Raw genomic sequence first — 21,395 nt, 5'->3', positions numbered from 1 at the left:
TGTTTATGGAGAGAGAAACACAAATCAATTATTTAAAAATTACTGAGAAATTGATCTGTACAGCTGCAAAAGAGAGATGCTTCTTAGGATTACTGTATTAGAAGCAGAATCCTCCATTATGTCTTGTCCCAATCCCATGCTGTTTATTTACCAGTTAAAATAATAGCCACAGCACGCTGGCCGATAGTTTCTTACTATTCCTTATATAACTGGATGGCATGTCATTAAACAAAAATGAAATCAGATATCTAGATTTGTATTTATTTATACAAGTAACCTGCATGTTACTCTGAACATGCTGTATTCCTGGACCTGTCAACATATGATCACTATTGTCTATTTTTATATAGCTCATCCTGGGCTCAGCAGCAAAGAAAGATAGAACTAGGTTTTGGCAATGCTGCCCTTCTACCTAACTAGATTTCAATGCTATTGCCATAGCCAGTACAGACTGTATCTCAGAACTACAATAATTTCCAAGAGGAGGATTCTCAACCTTTCTACTGAGTTTCACTCTTTCATTGGCCTGCATCAATAGGAGTATAGTGTCTAGATCCAGGAAAGCAGGCCCGTAGCCAGGATTTCATTTCGGGGGGGGGGGGGGCCTGAATTTTGGGGAGGGGGGTTCGGGGGGGCTGAGTTTCGGGGGGGGGCACCACCAATCTAGAAACCTTTATTTATTTATTTATTTACTGTACTTGTATACCGCCGTTTCTCAGCCTAGCTGGCGACTCAACGTGGTTTACAACAAGATACACAATCCACAATATACAATTTAAAACCATAAAAAACATAATATACAATATTGACACATAAATCGCTATTCAATGCATCTCTTAACTAAAATCGTGGTCCAATTTCGTCATCCATATTACCAATCTATAATCGTCCCATTCATTGCACCGAGTTAACCAAATGCCTGTTCGAACATCCAGGTTTTTAATCTTCTTCGGAATACCATCAGCGAGGGGGCTGATCTTACCTCCATGGGAAGGGCATTCCAGAGCCGAGGGGCCACCACAGAAAAGGCCCTGTCTCGTCCCCGCCAGCCGCACCTGTGAAGCAGGCGGGATAGAGAGCAAGGCCTCTCCAGCAGATCTTAGGGTCCTGGTGGGCTGATAGGCCGAGATACGTTCGGATAGATAGGTTGGGCCAGACCTGTTTAGGGCTTTAAAGGCCAACGCCAGCACTTTGAATTGAGCCCGGTAGCAAATCGGCAGCCAGTGGAGCTGTTGCAGCAGAGGAGTTGTATGCTCCCTGCGCCCCGCTCCTGTTAGTATCATGGCTGCCGACTGTTGGACTAATTGGAGCTTCCGAGCCGTCTTCAAAGGCAACCCCACGTAGAGAGCGTTGCAGTAGTCTAGATGGGATGTAACCAGAGCGTGGACTACTGTGGCCAAGTCAGACTTCCCAAGGTACGGGCGCAGTTGGCGCACAAGTTTTAACTGTGCGAATGCTCCCCTGGTCACCGCCGAAATCTGGGGTTCCAGGCTCAGCGATGAGTCCAGGATCACACCCAAACTGCGAACCTGCGTCTTCAGGGGGAGTGCGACCCCATCCAACACAGGCTGTAACCCTATACCCTGTTCGGCCTTGCGACTGACCAGGAGTACCTCTGTCTTGTCTGGATTCAATTTCAATTTGTTCGCCCCCATCCAGACAGTCACAGCGGCCAAGCACCGGTTCAGGACCTCGACAGCCTCCTTAGCACTACTGCTTCCAAAGATCTAACTGTGGCATGAAAGCAGCAATGCGTGTCATCCTGGATTCATAGCTGAGCCTGGTGCCCCAGGTTTTGGTAGTGACCAGGGTTAAAGTTAAAGCTTGTGCACCAGCTGCGCCCATACCTTGGGAAGTTTGACTTGGGAAGTCCACGCTCTGGTTACATACCGTGTAGACTACTGCAATGCACTCTACATGGGGTTGCCTTTGAAGACTGTTTGAAAGTTTCAAATGGTCCAGCAGGCGGCAGCTAGGCTACTAACGGGAGCAACGCTCAGGGAACACACAACTCCACTGGCTGCCAGTTTGCTACTGGGCACAATTAAAAGTGCTGGCTTTAGCCTATAAAACCCTAAATGGTTCCGGCCCAGCTTACCTGTCCAAACATATATCTCCTTATGGACCATCTAGGAATTTAAGATCGTCTGAGTCTGGTGGGGACAAGAGACAGGGCCTTCTCAGTGGTGGCCCCTCAGCTGTGGAACTCCCTCTCTAGAGATATTAGATCGAACCCCTCCCTCGTGACCTTCAGAAAGAGAGTAAAAACTTGGCTCTTTGAACAAGCATTTGGAAATGCAGCAGAATAAATAATTATGATATAGGAAGAATGAACATAGAATGACTAGACAATGCTACTGGACAATGAGTTTAACAGAACAACACTGGTGATTATATATTTTAATAGTTTTAATGGTTTATATGTTTTTATAATATTAGGTTGAATGTTTTTAATTGTACTTTATGAATATATGGCATCAAATTCTGCCAATTTCTGTAAGCCGCCTTGAGTCACCATATGGCTGAGAAAGGTGGGCTACAAATGCCGTAAATAAATAAATAAATAAATATCAGTTGGGTTCCCAGGAGTGAAAGGAGGCAAAGCTTCCTCCTCCTGATCAAAGATTTGAATTATGGCTGGCTAGCACTGAAAAAGATATTGAAGACCTGAATCAGGTTTTCTGAATATGACTAGAAATATTAGATTCCATTACAACAAACGTCTACCTTGGCCTTTTCCCTCCTATAAGCTCATTCTTCCATTATTATCTGCAGGTGACAGATTTAAGATTTGGAAGATGAGCACACTTATCCCTTGACCTCACCCAATTCCTGTATGTGAAAGTTGAAGATATGGGATGTTACATTAATTATAGTTGTATAGCAGCTGCCCCCACCCTGAGCAGAAACTAGGCTACACATCAGAACCCTTCCATAAGTGCCGTTTTTTTCAGTCCATTTAGAGAGACATCACATATTAATGGAACACTTATTACAAAATAAGTCAAAGGCCATTAATGCATCTAAATGAAGAGTTATTGTGGAGCTTGTCATTAATAAAGCCCATTGATATCTCTGAATCAATAACATGCAATCTCATGAGAGGAGAAAAATTCCTATACAAGGAGGTCATGGCTGTCTGGAATTATGAACATTTTTTCTCTCTCCTCTTACAAAAAGTGGGTAACATTTGACCTTTTTGCATGGAAATGTTCAATGCAGGATTTTAAACACAATGTCTGACAAGTACTTGTTCAGAGACCTATAATGAGAAGGGCATTCAAAGTAACCAAGATAAATACAGTCATTGCACTTAAAAATAAGTTTATTATGCATCGATTTGATTGTGCACAGAACCTTTATTACTTACCCATATACAGGAAAAAATGAGTGAATTAATAGGCAGGGCATTGGCTCTTTCTGATCTCTTTTTCATCTATCCCCAATGTCAAATTTCACCAATCATTGCCTTTATACTTTCAAGGGCATCTATGCAGCCGCACAAGAGCAGTACTTCAAATCATTGAGATGTCTGCTTTGCAACATTGCAAGCTTTATCAGCTCAACAAAATGATCAATATAAATTCCAACATACTGTGCAAGGAAGAGGCTATATGTCTAAGCATGATACTTTATTTGTTGGGCATCTTGTATTGTCGAAGGCTTTCATGGCTAGAATCACTGGGTTGTTGTAGGTTTTTCGGACTATATGGCCATGTTCTAGAAGCATTCTCTCCTGATGTTTCACCAGCATCTATGGCAAGCATCCTCAGAGGTTGTGAGGTCCTCACAACCTCTGAGGATGCTTGCCATAGATGCAGGCGAAACATCAGGAGAGAATGCTTCTAGAACGTGGCCATATAGCCCGAAAAACCTACAACAACCCACTGTTGGACATCTTTGTTTTCTACTGAAATCCATGCAGAACACCTTTTCAAAAAATCAAGCGATATGTACTTAAACAAGGCACTCATATTATCAAGTAAAAAACCATGGCCCCTTCCACACTGCTGAATAAAATCCCACATTTTCTGCTTTGAACTGGAATATATGGCAGTGAGGATTCAGATAACCTAGTTCAAAGCTGATATTGTGGGATTTTCTGCCTTGATATTCTGGGGTTATATGACTGTGCTGAAGGGTCCCATGACACTACTTTGTCTGGTCATTCTATAGCTAGTTTCCTGTATCATAATGACACATATCCTGCTCCTCATTTCTTGTTGTATGCCTTAAAGTCATCTCTGACATGATAGTCCTGCCATATTTTTTTGTTTTTGCAAGATTTATTGCCATGAAGTTTGTCACTGTCTTCCTCTTAAGAAGAAGCAGTGCGATTTGCCACAGATCACCCAGTGGATTTAAATGTCTGAGTGATGATTCAAAGTTTGGTCTTCTGTAGTCTCAGTCCAACACTCAGGTCACTACACCTCACTGGCTTATTCTTATTTATTCTTATTTATTTACTGCATTTGTATACTGCCTTTCTCAGCCAGGGGCGACTCAAGGCAGTTCACAGTCGGTAGCGATTCGATGCCATAACAAATATCAGGGTCCAGTTAAAAACCATTATAAAAACACTTATAAAAACAATTCAATGTTTAAAGTATAATATAAAAACAATAATATCTATACAAACAAATCCTCAACATCTTCTTACTGAAATCATTTTCATATTTATCAATACAGTTGGCCCTCAATATTCATGAGAGACTGGTTCCAGGATCTTCTGTAGATAGGTAAAAGTAAAAGTTTTCCCCTCACATTAAGTCCAGTCATTTCCAATTCTAGGGGGAGGCGCTTATCTTAATTTCTAAGCCAAAGAACCAGCATTGTCCATAGACATCTCCAAGGTCATGTGGCCAACATGACTGCATGGAGCGCCATTACCTTCCTGCCAAAGCGGTACCTATTGTTCTACTCACATTTGTATGTTTTTGAACTGCTAGGTTGGCAGAAGCTGGGGCTAACAGTGGAAGCTCACACTGCTCCCTGAATTCGAACCTGCAACCATTCAGTCAGGAAGTTCAGCAGCTCAGCGCTTTAACCCACTGCGCCACCAGGGGCTTCTGTAGATACCAAAATCCAAAAATGCTCAAGGCCTCAATCTGACAACTGGCAATGGGGGACACCTGTCCATTTGCTTGGCCACGCAGCTTGTGTGTAAGCCGCCATGGGAAGATACTCCAGAACAGCTCCACAGCCTCTGCCAAGGTTAACCCTATGTAAGACTACTGAGGTTCCTCTCTAAGCAGTCTCCTGTCTTCTTCTTTCCTTCTCATTCTTATTCTTCTCTCTCTTTCTCCGATCCCATCTCAGCAGCTTCTTCACCCTCAACAGGGGACTACTGCAGAACAGCCTCCACCACAGTCCTCCTATGGGGCCACCAGGTGAGGACAGAAAGAGGTGAGAACTCCCACACTGCTTTATTTTGAATATTTTCTATCCGTGGTTGGTTGCATCTGTGGATATAGAATCTGTGGATATGGACAACCAATTGCATATACCTTTCCCATAGTAAATCATGTTCAAAGTCAAAAATATATCTATTTTGTACAGGGCATTTCTTTCCAAATGATTTAACCTTTGAAGACACTAATAACAAATCAATTCAGAGTTGCTGGTGTTCAAACCCAACAGTGGAGCGTGTTTCCAGTAGCCAGACCCTGAAGCTAAAGTACCTATTTGATTTTGCTGACACTCTCAACTTCTCTCTCCTGACACCTCAGTAAACAAAATAGTAATTTGGCCAGAATTAGTGTCTGAACAATGCATCACAAAATGTGATACAGCAACACATAGCTGAACACCTCTAATTTAGTCATGTTTGAAACTAAGCCTTTCAAACAGGATGAAACAAGGGGACTTGCAGTAATTAGTGTTCCCAAGGTAGAACATCCAATGAAAAAAGTGGAAGTATGGATTGGGGAGACTAGCTTTGGGCATTCATTAAATGTCTTCTTGGATTTTTGTTCTTGGGAAATTAATGAATGAATGACCACATAAATTTGAAGCTTGACGTGTATGGCTTTCTTGATTTGCTAAACCAAACACTTGTCTGTTGGCATTCTTCCTGTACTTAATCGTCAAGAAGCAAAGGTGTTTGCAATTTACAGATAAGGGCCCAACCCAAAGGCCATGTAGTGTGTGCTACAACTGGGACCCATTTATCTAGAAGGCAGCTACATACACTGATAGACAAGCCCCTTTGGAAACCCATGGGATTATTACAACTGGCCTCCAGCACAAGAAACTGATTAGTACACAGCTATGAGCATGTCTAAAGGGACTCATTGCATTTCATAAAAGAGCCCTAGTGTCTTAGAAGAATCATCAAGATCACATTTTCACTCTGGTCCAAAAAGGTAAAAGCTTTCCAACTTGTCATTAGAAAATAAAATTCTACTTCAGACAAGATGACAGTGGTTCTCAACCTTCCTAATGCCACAACCCCTTAATACAATTCCTCATGTTGTGGTGAATCCCAATCATAAAATTATTTTCATTGCTACTTCATAACTGTAATTTTTCTACTGTTATGAATCATAATGTAAATATCTGATATGCAGGATGTATTTTCATTCACTGGACCAAATTTGGCACAAATACCCAAAATGCCCAAATTTTAATAGTGATGGAGTTGATGGGGGTTGATTTTGTCATTTGGGAGTTGTAGTTGCTGGAATGTATAGTTCCCCCACAATCAGATAGCATTCTGAACTCCACCAACAATAGAATTGAACCAAACTTGGCACACAGAATTTCCATGACCAACGGAAAATACTGGAAGTGTTTGTTGGACACTGACCTTGAGTTTTGGAGTTGTAGTTCACCTACATTCAGTGAGTACTGTGGACTCAAACAATGAGGATCTGGACCAAACTTGGCACGAATACTCAATATGCACAGATTTGAACACTGGTGGAGTTTGGGGAAAATAAAGCTTGACATTTGGGAGTTGTAGTTGCTGGGATTTATAGTTCACGTACAATCAAAGAGCATTCTGAACCTCAACAATGTTAGAATTGGGTCAAACTTCCCACACAGAACCCCCGTGACCAACAGAAAACACTGTGTATTCTGAAGGTATTTGGCAACTCCTCTGTCAACCCCTTGCAACCACCCAGGGGTCCCGACCCCCACGTTGAGAAATGCTAATCTATGGGGTGAGAATTAAAAAAACTGAGAGCTTATAGAGATGATCTTGTGACAATGATGCATAAACTATTTGACAGAGTGAATGATCTTCTGGAAAAATTAAGGCATTTGGGATTTACTCAGTGTTGAAACTGAACTGTGACAAAATAAAATTGCTGACTAAAATGTGGGGCCCCAAGGGTTTTTTTTGTTGACTTAAGGAAACACTGGGAAGAGGACTGATAGCACATTCACATCATTCTTGAAACTATTTGCACTAGTAAATTATTTAGTCTAACTAATCCATGAGCTCACATACCTCTTGTGCAAATGATTCTGCTCTCTTTCGTAAGTTTTTCTCCAATTCAAAGTTGACCTGTAGTTCATCGTATTCTTCTACTGCCAGTACAGACACTGTTTAAAGCAAAGTAAGAAAATAAAACCAAACACCATAACACACACAGTAAATCCTCCCCACTAGACCCAACTATGGGGGCCACTTTCCCATATCCCTTTCTTGGGGAAGATTCAGCAATATGTCCTGGCTTTCCAAATCCAGGAGTTCCTAGACGGAGTGGATTGTCGAGATCCATTTCAACCTTGCTTTAGGCTTGACTATGGGAATGGAGACAATTCCAGTGGATGGACACAGGATTGTGTTCCTGATGGATCTCCTGGATATCTTCATAGCATTTCATACAATTAACCATGGGATTCTTCTAAACTGCATTTCTGAGATGGGACTTGGGGACACTTTGTTACAGCAGCTGTGGTCCTTCTTGAATAGGAAAACCCAGAAGGATACAAGGAGGGGGGGAGGGGCTTCTCAGTGGTTGCACACAAGCTATGAAATGTTGTCCCATGGGAGTCTAGGCTGCCCCACTTGGGATTTCATTCCCTGATTCTTTATTTATACTTCATGCATTTGGAAAGGAATTGGTACAACAGAAGTAGTGAAACACTATTAAATGTTTATACATACTTCGATTACATTTTTCCAAAACGTTCTGTTGATTCTGAACTTCTGCTGCCAGTACTGCATTTTCTTGCTTTATTTTATTTACCTAGAACAAGCAGGAACAAGCATAAAATAAAGATGACTAGGAACAGTAAACCATGTACAGTGCAATGCTATGCATTTCTGCTCAGGAACAGTTTGCACTCCCTAAAATTGTGTCCTTAATCTTGAGATTTGGTTATAAAACTATTGAGTTTTCAATCCAACATGCAAGAATTGATCTTTCATTGGATGTTGCTCATTCAAACCACATTTATGAAATGTTCTATTGAACTTAATACTTCTCTTGCTGTTTACAGTTAGCTGGGTAACATTAACCTTGTGCATCAGAGTATGTTGTAATTAGCATTAAAACAGCTAGAAGTTTAAATGGTGGGTGGGGGTAGGCTGCAGTCTTCTAAATGCTTTTGAATTGTCAGTTCCCACAAACCCTCATTGTTGGCAACACTGGCTATGACGGATGGAGTTCTAGGCCAAGTACATTTGAAGAGTCCATTGACTTAAATGCTAAATTTTAACAAGACCGTGGAGTCGTATAGAAGAAGTAAGTTCTTTGCACATACTGAATTAGCTTGGAATCTTTAAATATTGGAAGGAATATTATTTAATTTAGAAAGTTTGCTTTCTGCTGTTCTCAAGGCTAGATCATGAACCAATGGATTTGAATTACAAGAAAAAAAATTCAACCTAAACATTAGGGAAAAAATCCTGACAGTATGAGCTTTTCAACAGTGGCACAGGACTGTCTTTTACGATGGCTGACTCTGTTCTTTGGGCGGTCTCTAAACAGAAGTTGAATGGCTTTGGCTGTTCATTCCTTCATGGCAAAGGGTTGGATTTTGTGATTCAATTATTCTATCAGATTACAGAAAATGGTAAAAGTGCGGGAGAAGACTGGTTGACACTTAGCTAAAATTCTGGGTTTAATTTTGCAAAACAAAATACAATCAGTCAATAAATGATTGGCCAATTTTGAACTTTTCAAAATTAGAAGGTCTTTTATTCACCCATCCTTCCACCACTGCCTCCTAAGACTCTTAATTATGGAGGTCAACTAATGGCAGTGATGGAAGGTTTTAAAATACTTGCGCTGGGTATGAAGATAATCCTTGTAGATGTCTGTGACCCAAGTATGTGAGTGTGGCTGAATCTACACTGCCCTATATCCCAGGATCTGATACCAGATTATCTTCTTATCCCAGATTATCTTGCAGTGTAGACTCATATAATCCAGTTCAAAGCATATAATTTGGGACCAGTGGTTTCACTGCAGGCTGGTAAGTTACACATCAGGGCATGATCTATTTGTTCATCCAACTGCTTAAATGCCATTACCAAACCTAGTTTTTCAAGATTCACACTGATCATTAGCCTAGAGGGGAATAAAGAGAATTGGAAGAGGAACCACATAATGGAAAAGGATAATCAAGATAGAAAAAGCTGTTCACAGACCCACTACTTCTGGGAAGGACTCAAACATTCATAGACTGAACCACCATATACTGAAAATTAGCCACTCAAGCACACAAAAACGGACCTACATCGCTGACTCATAGCCATCTTACCATAATACTTACTTCTACAACTTCTTCAACAAATTTGATCTTCAGGTTTTCCAGTTCAATGGCAATGGACTTCTTTTCCTCCTGAAGAGCTATAATTTGATCTCGAAGATCTACATTTTCATAAGCGGAGATTGAAGTTCAATTTTCATTTGTCTTTCCAAGCACACAAAACGCATAGAAAAAAAAAGCATGCTGGTAGAAAAGCTGAAGAATCCAGCATCAATAGGTGCTTAAATTATTGAAAAGGCAGATGTCTTACATACAGATCCTGTTACAAGTTTCTTTATCAGTTGCCTGCTTTGTCTGATCCTTTATTTGAGTCTGATTTTTATTCTAGAGACCTGCTAGTTTGTAAACTCAATGTTCACTTAGCCTGCTTTAAAGAGGTTAACACTTGTTAATTTCAAAGCCCCATTAGAAGTTCATTCGTGTTATGTATTACCCCTAATACATATACTGTGCTGCTAAAACATTAAAAAAAACTCTTGCCTTCTCACTGGCAATGGGATGAAACACATTTTGCCTTAGAGTTCTGTACATTTCCAAAATTGCATTGCAGTGAAGAAAAAAGTGCAAAAACTCCAGGTTGGCATCTGTAAACTATGCTTGATTAAAATGTGCACAATATTTTAAAAATGTGCACAAATACACTTCTGCCAGTGAGATCAGTGTGCAAAAGATGTATATGTTAGTAAGTGTACATACAAGACAAACAGAATTTTTCACATGACAATTGCAAACAGTTTTTTGCTTGATGCAGAAATAGATGTTATGGAAAAAGCATCAGGATTCTGAGAAATGCAACAAAAATTGAACTGACAGATTTTCATGACTCTATTAATAATCTAGTATCCCTATGGCATAACCCCTACTATTCCTAGGAAAGTCACATTCCACAAACTGGGAACCATTGCCCAAAGAGATTCTCGGTTTTCAGTGAAATCAAGCCATTTGGCAGCCTCTAATGCAGGGATGGGCAAACTTTGGCCCTCCAGGTGTTTTGGACTTCAAATTTCACAATTCCTAACAGCTGCATCTCTGAAATTCGGTTTTCAAGTTGTACAAAATTTAAATATATACGTTTTAACATTTCTGTTAAGGACAATTATGATTTAATATGGAAAGAAGTAAAAAAAAAGATTTGCTTGGGTGGAAAGGTCTGCAGCTATTTCTTATGGGTTGCTGTTTTTGTACCAAGCCTTGTCACTTATATTGAATGATACTCCATTTAAGCAATGGCAAAAAGACCTATTAACATTTATTTGGCAAGGAAAAAGACTAAGTGTCAGTGTGTCAGCTTTAAAGTACTGTACTACAAGATGATAGGAAAAGAGGATGACTAGGTTTTCCTAGTCATCCTCTTTTCAAAACCTATGGTCATTCATGGTGTTTGACTTGGTTGAAGAATTGGTTACTCCTGAGAAATGAACGTTTCTTACAACTAGAAGGAGAAGGTCTGAAATTTGGGATTCATACCTATGTATGGTATAATAAAATAAAGGCAGACTCTAATTTTAATAGCCACTACGTAAGGAGATAGCTATTACAAATGTGGAATAATTATAAGATAAGCTTTTACGCTAAGAAGTCCTTATAGTGCTCTCCACAAGAAGCTTTGTTTAGATCGGCAATTGCTATGAAAAAAAAATGGTTGACATATAAAGACTTTTTGATATTGGACAACACACAATTTAGAATAAAGATGAGAGAGGAATTACTGTCTGAAGGCTTCCTAATACAATGCTTTGCCTCCAGACAATTTTTAGAACGATTCAAAATTGACAAAAATTATTTGGCTAAACCTGAACTTGAATTGTTCTAGTCTCTGGAGATGGCCACTTAATTGCTAAGCTGGATAAATTGTTGTTAAAATATGAAATGGAGAAGGAACAGGTGAAAGATATTATGGTTAAGTGGGCACAACATTTTAATAAATGATTACAAATGGAAAAATGGGAAAGAGTTTGGACAAAGAGTTTGAAATTTTCACTGAGTAATGACCTGGGTGATTGTATGATAGCTGGGTCCCCCTGCTACGAGCGGTACGCTGTTTCTGCTTCGTTCCTTCAGGAGCTCTGTTTGTGCAACACAACACAGAACAGAACACGTGACTAAGACAGGGGGGTGGAGTGAGAGACTGAGGTAATGTAAGCCAGGCTGGACACAGATAATATAGAAGGAATGTAAGAGTTCTTTAATGGTAAAACCCCACCCCTAGGTCAGCTAACAAACCCCTAACCCTTACTCCAACCCTAACCCTAACCGTAACCCTCCCCTTGTTTCTATCCTTCCTTCAAATGCAACTACAAAGTATATTCCCACTCTGTGTCCCGCTCTCCCCACTCTCACTCTGCCCCATCTCTCGACCACATGATCCCTTCCCTTATTCACAACCGCCTTTGGGCCTCTGCGTAATGCTCGTAGCAGGGGGACCCAGCTATCATACAATCACCATGACCTGAATAAAAATGTATATAAAATGATGTATAGATGGTATCTGACACCAGAAAGGATTACTAAGATGTATAAAAATAGTTCTAGTGATTTTTGGAAATGTGGGGGAAAGATAGACACTTTTTGCCATATGTGGTGGGCATGTAAAAGAGCTCAGAAACACCGGAGACAAACACATATGATTTTAGAAGAATTTGTTAAAGTTAAATTTGAAATGAAACCTGAACTCTATCTGCTTGGGCTGTTAGATGATAGAAAATGTGGAAAAACCCAGTACTTACAGCTCAGGTAAATGGAAAGAACCCAAACTCCTACAGATATTGTTGATCATGGTACTACAGAGCAGGGGTAGAGAACATGTGGCTTTCTGAATATTACTGAGTTTCAACTCCCATTATTCATGGTAAGTTCACCCATTGGCCAGGGATGGCTAGAGTTGGAGCCCAACATCAGCTGAAGGACCTCAAGTTCTTCATCCCTATTATAAAGAACCAATTACTTGTTATGGAGCAATTTGATGTTTATTGTTGAAGGTTTTCATAGCCGGAATCACTGGGTTGTTGTAGGTTTTTGGGCTGTATAGCCATGTTCTAGAGCAGGGGTCAGGAACCTTCGGCCCTCCAGGTGTGGTGGACTTCAACTCCCACAATTCCTTGAGGCTCGGCATTTGCCCCAAAGGCTTACCTTGGCCTCAAGGAATTGTGGGAGTTGAAGTCCACCACACCTGGAGGGCCGAAGGTTCCCCATGCCTGTTCTAGAGGATATAATGCTTCTAGAACATGGCTATACAGTCTGAAAAACCTACAACAGCCCAACTTTGTTTGTTATTCATGGTTACATTTAAGAATGACAACTTCATCCTACTCTCAAAGCAACTGGTTACCTTTTATCACCTGCTGGCATTGCAGTGATTCACATACACCAGGGCTACTTTCTGTATCCGTAGAGGACTCATCATCATCTATGTTAATTTCTTCAGTAATTATATCTGGACCCAGTTTTGCCATATACAACATGCTGATTCTTTTCAGAGTCTTGTTTTCTTTGTTCAGCTACAAACATAAGTCAAGCAGACAAACCAGTTGCACTGTTGATGAAAACACACTTATTGCATTTGTCTTTATTACTAAAATAAAATTCAATAAATCTGCCTGTCAGCATAAAGCCACTAAGAAGATTGAATAATGGTGATGAAAGAAATAACTTGTTTAAAGTTGGATTTCAGAAACTCCACCCCACAATTTAAGCAGTGTTCGAAATCAAGGCCAGGTATATTTTATTTATTATTGTATGTTAATATTTATTTGCTGATCTTCCAGGGTTTATTCAGGTCAGCTAACAAACTACAATACAACTCCAATCAATATAATAAAAAAATAAATGGGTGCAGGAGATAAAGCAGAGACATCAGGGAAATACATTGTTCAATCAAACAAATTTTGATTGAACAATGTATTTTGGTTTAATGAAGAGGTAAAAATAAGCAAAACTATTTTGGGAAGGAAAAGACTAAACTTCCAAGGCTCCAGTCCAACTTACCTGTCCAAATATATGTGTGTGTGTGTGTGTGTGTGTGTGTGTGTGTGTGAACTAGTTAGAGAGCTATGTTCTGTGGGAGAGGCTCTGCTCTCAGTCCCACCTCCATTGTAAGTGTGACTGGTTGGAGCAAGAGACAGGGCCTTCTCAGTGGTGGCCCCTCGGCTATGGAACCCCCTCCCTAATGATATCAGACTGGCCCCTCCCTCCTGGTTTTCAGGGAAAGTGTGAAAACCTGGTTATGGGATCAGAAGTTTGGATAAGCGTTGGGTGGTGCAATATAGAATTGGCATATCTGTACCAACACAAATTATGATTTGGTATAATGGTTTTAACAGTTTTACAATGTTCAAGCGTTTTTTTATTTATAATTTTATATATAATGTAGCTTTATATTTGATTGTATTTGCAGCATTGAATATTGCCATGTTGTAAGCCACTCTGAGTCGCCCTTGGGGTTGAGAGAGAGTGGGATATAAATGTAGTAAATAAATAAAAAAAGAATTAGTTAAAGATTAGAAATGTCTTCACCAATATTTCCACTGTGCCAGCAAGACAAAGTGTGGTGTAATAGTTTGAGCACTGGATGATTGATCATTGAAACTCATTGGGCAAGTTCCACTCCCTCATGCTCAGAAGACGGCAAAGGCAAATCCCTAATGACAAAGCTTTAAAAAACTATGAAAGTTTCACCCCCCAAAACCAAACAAAAACACTCTAAAGGCACATAACAAGGAAATGCCAGCAAGGAATAACAACAACAACAACAACAACAACAACAACAACAACAGACTATAAGCAGAGGCATAACATCGTTGGTCAGATGATTCATTGAAACAAAGAACTGACAAAGAACTGGTGGCATCACAAGCCTGAAAAGCTACAGAAAACGAACACGTCAAACTACTCTGGGACTTCTGACTTCAGACTGACAGAGTTTAGGAGCACAATACACCTGACCTCATGGATCGTGTTAAAAAACAGTGTGGATCACTGACGTTGCAATCCCAGGCAACAGAAGAATTGAAGAGAAACAACTGGAAAAGCTGACATGACACGAGGATTTAAAGTTCGAATTGCAAAGATTCTGGCACAAACCAGTAAATGTGGTCCCAGTGGTGATCTGCACACTGGGTGCAGTGCCTAAAGACCTTGGCCTGCACTTAAACACAATCGGCGCTGACAAGATTACCATCTGCCAGCTGCAAAAGGCTACCCTACTGGGATCTGCACGCATTATTTGCCAATACATCATACAGTCCTAGACACTTGGGAAATGTCCGACGTGTGATCCAATACAACAGCCAGCAGAGTGATCTTGTTTGCTGTGGACTCATCTTGTTGTGTTTCAAATAACAACAACAACAACAACAACAACTTTATTTTTATACCCTGCCACCATCGCCCCAAGGGGACTCAGGGTGGCTTACATGGGGACAAGCCCAAATCACAGATAAAACATCAGTATTAAAATAAATCAATAAAACAAAACACAGACATAAACAACAACATGGCTGAAAACAGAATCAGAGCTGGGTCCGGGCTCAGGTAAGTGTGATAAATTCCTAAGTAGAGCCAAAGGAATGTGCAAAAAGTATAACTCTAGAAGGAGTACCTCTGGCCATAAAGTGTCAAAATTAGTGGGGGTAGGCAGAACTAAAGTACAGGAACTTAGGTAAGATCGAGCAAGTTCTCTGGTGAACTGCCTAATCAAAGGCACAAGGGAACATCCAAGGTGGACAAGGTGGGTGCTTGTCTGATCTACTTAGGGAGGGAGTTCCAGAGCTGGAGGGCCATCACCGAGAAGGCTCTCTCCCTCATCCCCACCACCCTCGTCCCCACCAACCATGCTTGAGACAGCAGTGAGAGAAGAGCCTCTTAGGGTATGAGCTGGTTCATAGGGGATTATGCGATAGTGAAGATAGGCAAATCCCGAACCATTTAGAGCTTTGTAGGTAATAACATGCACCTTGAATTGGGACTGGAAACTTATTGGAAGCCGATGGAGCTGCTTAAACAGGGGGATTGACTGCTCCCTGTAGCTAGCTCCCATTAACAACCTGAAGAGTCTGAAGAGAACAGAGTTTTCCAGCTCAAACCAATCTCCTCATAGGTTTCTTCTGCTTCCTTAAGCAGGCTCCATAAAGCCTCAAAAACATCCATTCCTTGAAAGGGCTGTAATAGAGCAGCCTTTCTCAACCTTTCTCTACTGTTCTTAACCATCTCATCTGGCTGGATGATCTTGGGGATGCAATTTTTTAAAGGGAAATTCCAAGTTCTGCCCAAAATATCTGATGGGCACAGGTTGGGGAAGGTTGCCAAATGGTAGGGAGACAGATTTTGGGCATTGTGGATCCCTACACAAATCCTGAGCCATGATTCATGCAAGTGGCTGCTTTTTCTACACACTATGCATTCCCACTTCCCCTAAGTGGTTTTTCTTTTGGACAGAAAATATGATAAACTCTGCATAGCATAGTCACCATATATTAAGAGGCAAGTCAGCCTTGATACAGCTGTCCAATAGGAAAACTGGCATTATGTGTCACTATAAGCAAAGAATGGAAAGAAAGGATAGTTACATCCATAAATTCATTTTCTGACTGATATGTTGATTGACTATCTTATGAATCCTAATGTAGTATCATTATGCAAACAATTAAGTAAATACCTCCAGAAAGTACATTGCTAATGCATCTAAATGAAAAAAGATTTCCTGCTGGTGTGATTTTTGCCACATCTGCAGAAGTACTTTGGGAAGGGGGAGAGATCTGCAAATGCACACAGACCAAGTCGGCATTGCTAATGAAATTTGGTACAAAATTGCTGCAATCCATTTTCTGATGATGAAGTGGTTCAGATGTGTTTTTCACAACTATATATATATATATGTATGTGGGTGGGTATGTGTGTGTATGTGTGTATCACACAGAGATAAAAACATTCCTTAATAATAATAATAATGCACTTCTGATGAGATGGAATATAGAAAATTATACACTTGGTAAATTCATCAACCTAGATGCAATCAGCAGAGCAGTACAGGTCACCTTTCGCTTGCTCCGTGGTTTGCTTTCATAAACAATCACCTGAAAGGCAGTCCTCAGACTGACTTTTCCATTTAAATCAAACACTGAAATGTTCATTATTCTTTCATGTCATAAATACTTGGGGCATTTTAAAGTGTTTATCATTTCACCCAGAGGTATAAACGAGGGATATATATATATATATATATATATATATATATATATATACACACATACATATATATATGGACGAGATAGTGTTTCTCATATTTTAAAAGCACTGAAGTTAGGTCAAACAAATTTATTTTTGGGGAATATCACATAAAATATCTAACACAAGACTTCCATTGCTTTAAAATATGTGTGTGTGTGTAAAGTGTGAAGAGGTAAAGGTTTCCCTTGACATTAAGTCTGGTTGTGTCTGACTGGGGGGTGGGGTGGTGCTCATCTCCATTTCTAAGCCAAAGAGCCAGTATTGTTTGTAGACACCTCCTAGATCATGTAGTATATTGGTCTACTCACATTTGCATGTTTTTGAACTGCTAGATTTGCAGAAGCTGGGCTTAACAGTGGGAGCTCACCCTGCTCCCCAGATTTGAACCGCTGACCTTTCGGTCAGCAAGTTCAGCAGCTCAGTGGTTTAACTTGCTGTGCCACCAGTGTGTGTGTGTGTGTATGTATATGTGTGTGTGTGTGTGTGTGTGTATATATATATATATATATATACACACACACACACACACACACACACACACACACACTGTCCAAAATAGCATCATCAACTTAACATCCAGGGCTATGCATATATATTTTGCTGACTGAGGAAAAGATAATCTCATCTGGAGGGGGGAACTTCATAAAGCACAAATATGCAAACCTACTTGCAACCTGTGGCATACAAGTATCTAGCAAATGATTGTTTCATAACCAGTGTCTATGTAATGATCCTAATGTGACAATGCACAGTTGTTCCTCCTCTCTTATGGATTTGATTGATTGTCAGCTTGTGCTGCTTCCCCCATTTCCTAAAGTCGGGGTTGGTGTTTGAACATTCAAGTGGTAGTCACGTCCTCAGGATGTGAGCAAGAGGGTTTCTTCTCTGCCCCCCCCCCCACACAAATGAAGTATACAGGAAGAGGAGGCATCGATCCTGTGTCACTTCGCTTACCTTGTGGATCCAGGTCATCTTCCCCTTCCTGTGTACTATGAAAATCTGTTTTGCCTGGGCAAAGAAGGGGACCTGGAGGAGCAGCAACACACGGTAGAAAAAACCAGATCTAAAGGATAAGTGAGACTGCAGATGTACATATGTGTGTGTGTGTGGGGGGGTGCAGTTTCCGCTCTACTTCCAGTTTGTCATATGTCTCTGTCCAATCTGGTATCTTTCTTCCTTTGGTACACGAAACAGCATGTCAGGCCAGTTCCTTCTCCTTTTGCGCCTGGGACCATGGCAGATCCCCAGACTGCAGTGGCAGTGCCACGTTATCCCCCATCTGGAGATATTCGAGGTTTTTCCACTTTTGTAGGGCAGCTGTGACCATAAACCCTCTGAAAGTGGAGCTGAGAAAAGGTAAAGGTTTTTCCCTGACATTAAATCCAGACATATCCAACTCTGGGGCCTGGTGCTCAGCGTTGTCCGTAGACACCTCCAAGGTCACGTGGCTGGCATGAATGCACAGAGCACTGTTACCTTCCCGCCGGAGTGGTATTTATTTATTTATTTACAGCATTTTACCCCGCCCTTCTCATCCCCCAAAGGGGGACTCAGAGCGGCTAACAAAGGCAGCAATTTGATGCCACAGACAATAACACAGCATAAAACCATAAATACATACAGAGTTAAAACAATAGCAGTTAATTATAACCAAATTATCATGAGTCATTAAAATAATACTCAGTCCACAAACCCACTGATAGAACCATAAAACCGTATCCTTATACATATCGTCTTGCTAATCCATTTCCAATCAAAGTGCTGCTTTATGTTTATTGTCCGAAAGCCTGGTCCCAAAACCAAGATTTTAATTTCTTTCTGAACGCCAGGAGGGATGAGGTCAGTACCTATTGATCTCCTCACATTTGCATGTTTTTGAACTGCTAGGTTGGAAGAAGATGGGGCTGACAGCAGAAGCTCATTCCGCTCCCCGGATTCGAACCTGCGACCTTTTGGTCAACAAATTTAGCAGCTGAGCAGTTTAATCCACTTTATATATAAGTTGTACACTATTTCTTACTGAGGTGTTTTCAATGTAGATATGATGTCACAGACTGAGCTGAGAGCCCATACTTCAGTATTTAATGGAATATTCTGCATGTGAAAAATGTGTGCTTTCTTTACACAAAAAATATCAATGTCAGCAAGGCTTTATATGGTCTTCTTGTGAGTAGACACTTTGTGCAATACTCCTTATGCTGACATATTAGAAGAAACTCATAAATAAATCCCATGCTGTTCATTGAAATCAAATGTCAAGCAATGATCTAGCAATTGCAGACTTACAGCCCCATTCTGTCCATGTTTATTTAGAGGGCAGTTGCACAGCATTACAACTGCAGTTTCTTATGAAGATCACAGTACTTTTCCAGGGACCAAGCAGACAAGAAGAGAGTGGGCGGGAAGACATTCTGAATTCCCCTTTCAATAATCTGAAAATACTTTTACACCAAAACTTTGCGTTCCACTCAGAAAAAAGGAAACACATATCTTACCTTAGTAGCAAGAGCTTCTGCACTTTCACGACATGTCTTTTCGATTTCGAGGTGGTTCTGTATACAGCTGACTTCCTCAATAACCATGTGAGAAACTGAAACACATGCGAGAAAGAATTTGATTCATACTGAGTTTGATATGAGTCAAGCCTTTCCCTCCTCCCTGATTTTTGCTCAAAAACCCCATCCTATGATTATGAATATCTACTTGATGTTAGCTACTTCTTTAAGCATGTACACATACACTCAAATAGACAGAGAGAGATATCAGGACCTGGTTATCATGACATAAAAAGATGAAGAATCCTAAAACCAGAACTAAATATTAATATTAAAGAGTTTTAAAAGTATGTTTATTTTTTTAAAAAAATCTTCAATGTGGTGATATTGCTTAAGGGCTAATCAATAACATTTATTTATTATTTATTTACAAAATTTTCATTACAAATACTCCTTTACTTATAGATGCAGGCAGTCCCCAAGTTACAAACAAGATAGGTTCTTTAGTTTTGTTATTAAGTTGAATTCGTATGTATGTCAAAACGTGTACATTCTAGGAGTGTAACTTCATATATCTATATTCCCTTTTATCTTTGGGATTGTTTTGTTCAGAACATTTCACCTCACTTTCTGTACCTGTGATAGCTGGATTTTGAAAAATTTGGCTTGTTGTGGAAACAAGGATTGGTGATAAAGCTTCAGTGGAGACATCTTTTCCCCATGATAACTTTTTCAGGAGTGAATTTACCTTCCGAAGGTTGGACTTACTCTCACTTCCTGTTGTCTTACTCTCATTTGTGCCTATGAGTAATTTCTAAGTCAGATGTCTGAAACTTGGGGACTGTCTGTTTCGGGCTATATGGCCATGTTCTAGAAGCATTCTCTCCTGACGTTTTGACTGCATCTATGGCAAGCATCCTCAGAGGTTGTGACCTCACAACCTCTGAGGATGCTTGCCATAGATTCAGACAAAATGATAGGAGAGAATGCCTCTAGAACATGGCCATATAGCCCGAAAAAACCTACAACAACCCAGTGATTCCAGCCATGAAAGTCTTCAACAATACAGTGAATCCATTCTTTAAGGTATAAATTTCAGAGTCCAGTCCATTCTTTAAAAGAGGTACTCAAAGTGTAGAACCTATTTTGGGTGTAGGGTTCAACTCTTTGGATGGCTCTTTAAAACGGTTGATTTAATACTTTGTCACACAAACCCGCAATAACACAACAATTGTGTTATTGCTGATAATTGATATATACTGTGTTGAGTGTCCTTGATACTGACCCTCACTTTAGTAGCACAATTGTGCTGATTTTCCAATTTGTGGTTCTGTGATGTCCAACTCTGGGGGTTGGTGCTCATCTCCATTTCTAAGCCAAAGAGCGGGCATTGTCCATAGACATTTCCAAGGTCATATGGCCGGCATGACTGTATGGAGTACTGTTACCTTCCCACAGTAGCAGTATCTAGTAGACAGCTTGGAAATAGTGAGGTGAAGGCGGAGAAGAGGAGAATCCTGCTTCCTGTTATCGCATTACTGTCGGCATGCTGGCACAGAAGTGGTAGGGAACCATAACATAAAATAGCTGATTGGCATTGGGAGCTTTTAATGTATTTTATCCATCTTGGGGGGGGGGGGGGGGAGACTGGTAGTGAGATGCAAATGGCATTATGTGATAAGTAACATCACTAAAGGTGATGGTCCAATTGCCATGCCAGTTTGCCTGCCTTGTGCGATAAAGCCAGAGCAGATTCATCACCCCACTGACACGGAAATCATTAACCACCAACAAAAACAACAGGAGACCGGTGATACTTTCTTTCCCATGCACACTTTCCCGTTTGCTATAATTGTTATTTACATTTTCAGTTCTGCCAGCATCTGGCACCACACCACCACAGGGATGGACACAAACAGTCTTCATACAAAGAGATATATAAAGGCG

At 40.4% G+C, this 21,395-nt stretch overlaps 1 protein-coding gene across 1 annotated transcript in view; it reads right to left on the bottom strand.

The window, feature by feature from the left end:
* The window catches only part of SHTN1 (shootin 1), a 121,285-nt gene that overhangs the window by 64,634 nt on the left and 35,256 nt on the right, over window positions 1-21,395 (bottom strand). The window contains exons 4-8 of the mRNA XM_060768503.2: window positions 19,449-19,543; window positions 13,058-13,226; window positions 9,733-9,830; window positions 8,120-8,201; window positions 7,457-7,551 (exon numbers count right to left, since the gene is read on the bottom strand). Coding sequence (XP_060624486.2) covers window positions 7,457-7,551; window positions 8,120-8,201; window positions 9,733-9,830; window positions 13,058-13,226; window positions 19,449-19,543 — 539 coding nt within the window. The remainder of the gene's footprint in view (window positions 1-7,456; window positions 7,552-8,119; window positions 8,202-9,732; window positions 9,831-13,057; window positions 13,227-19,448; window positions 19,544-21,395) is intronic.

The sequence above is a fragment of the Anolis sagrei genome, chromosome 3, assembly GCF_037176765.1.
Source record: "Anolis sagrei isolate rAnoSag1 chromosome 3, rAnoSag1.mat, whole genome shotgun sequence".
Taxonomy (NCBI): Eukaryota; Metazoa; Chordata; class Lepidosauria; order Squamata; family Dactyloidae; genus Anolis; species Anolis sagrei.
This window is presented reverse-complemented; position numbering and strand designations above follow the sequence as displayed.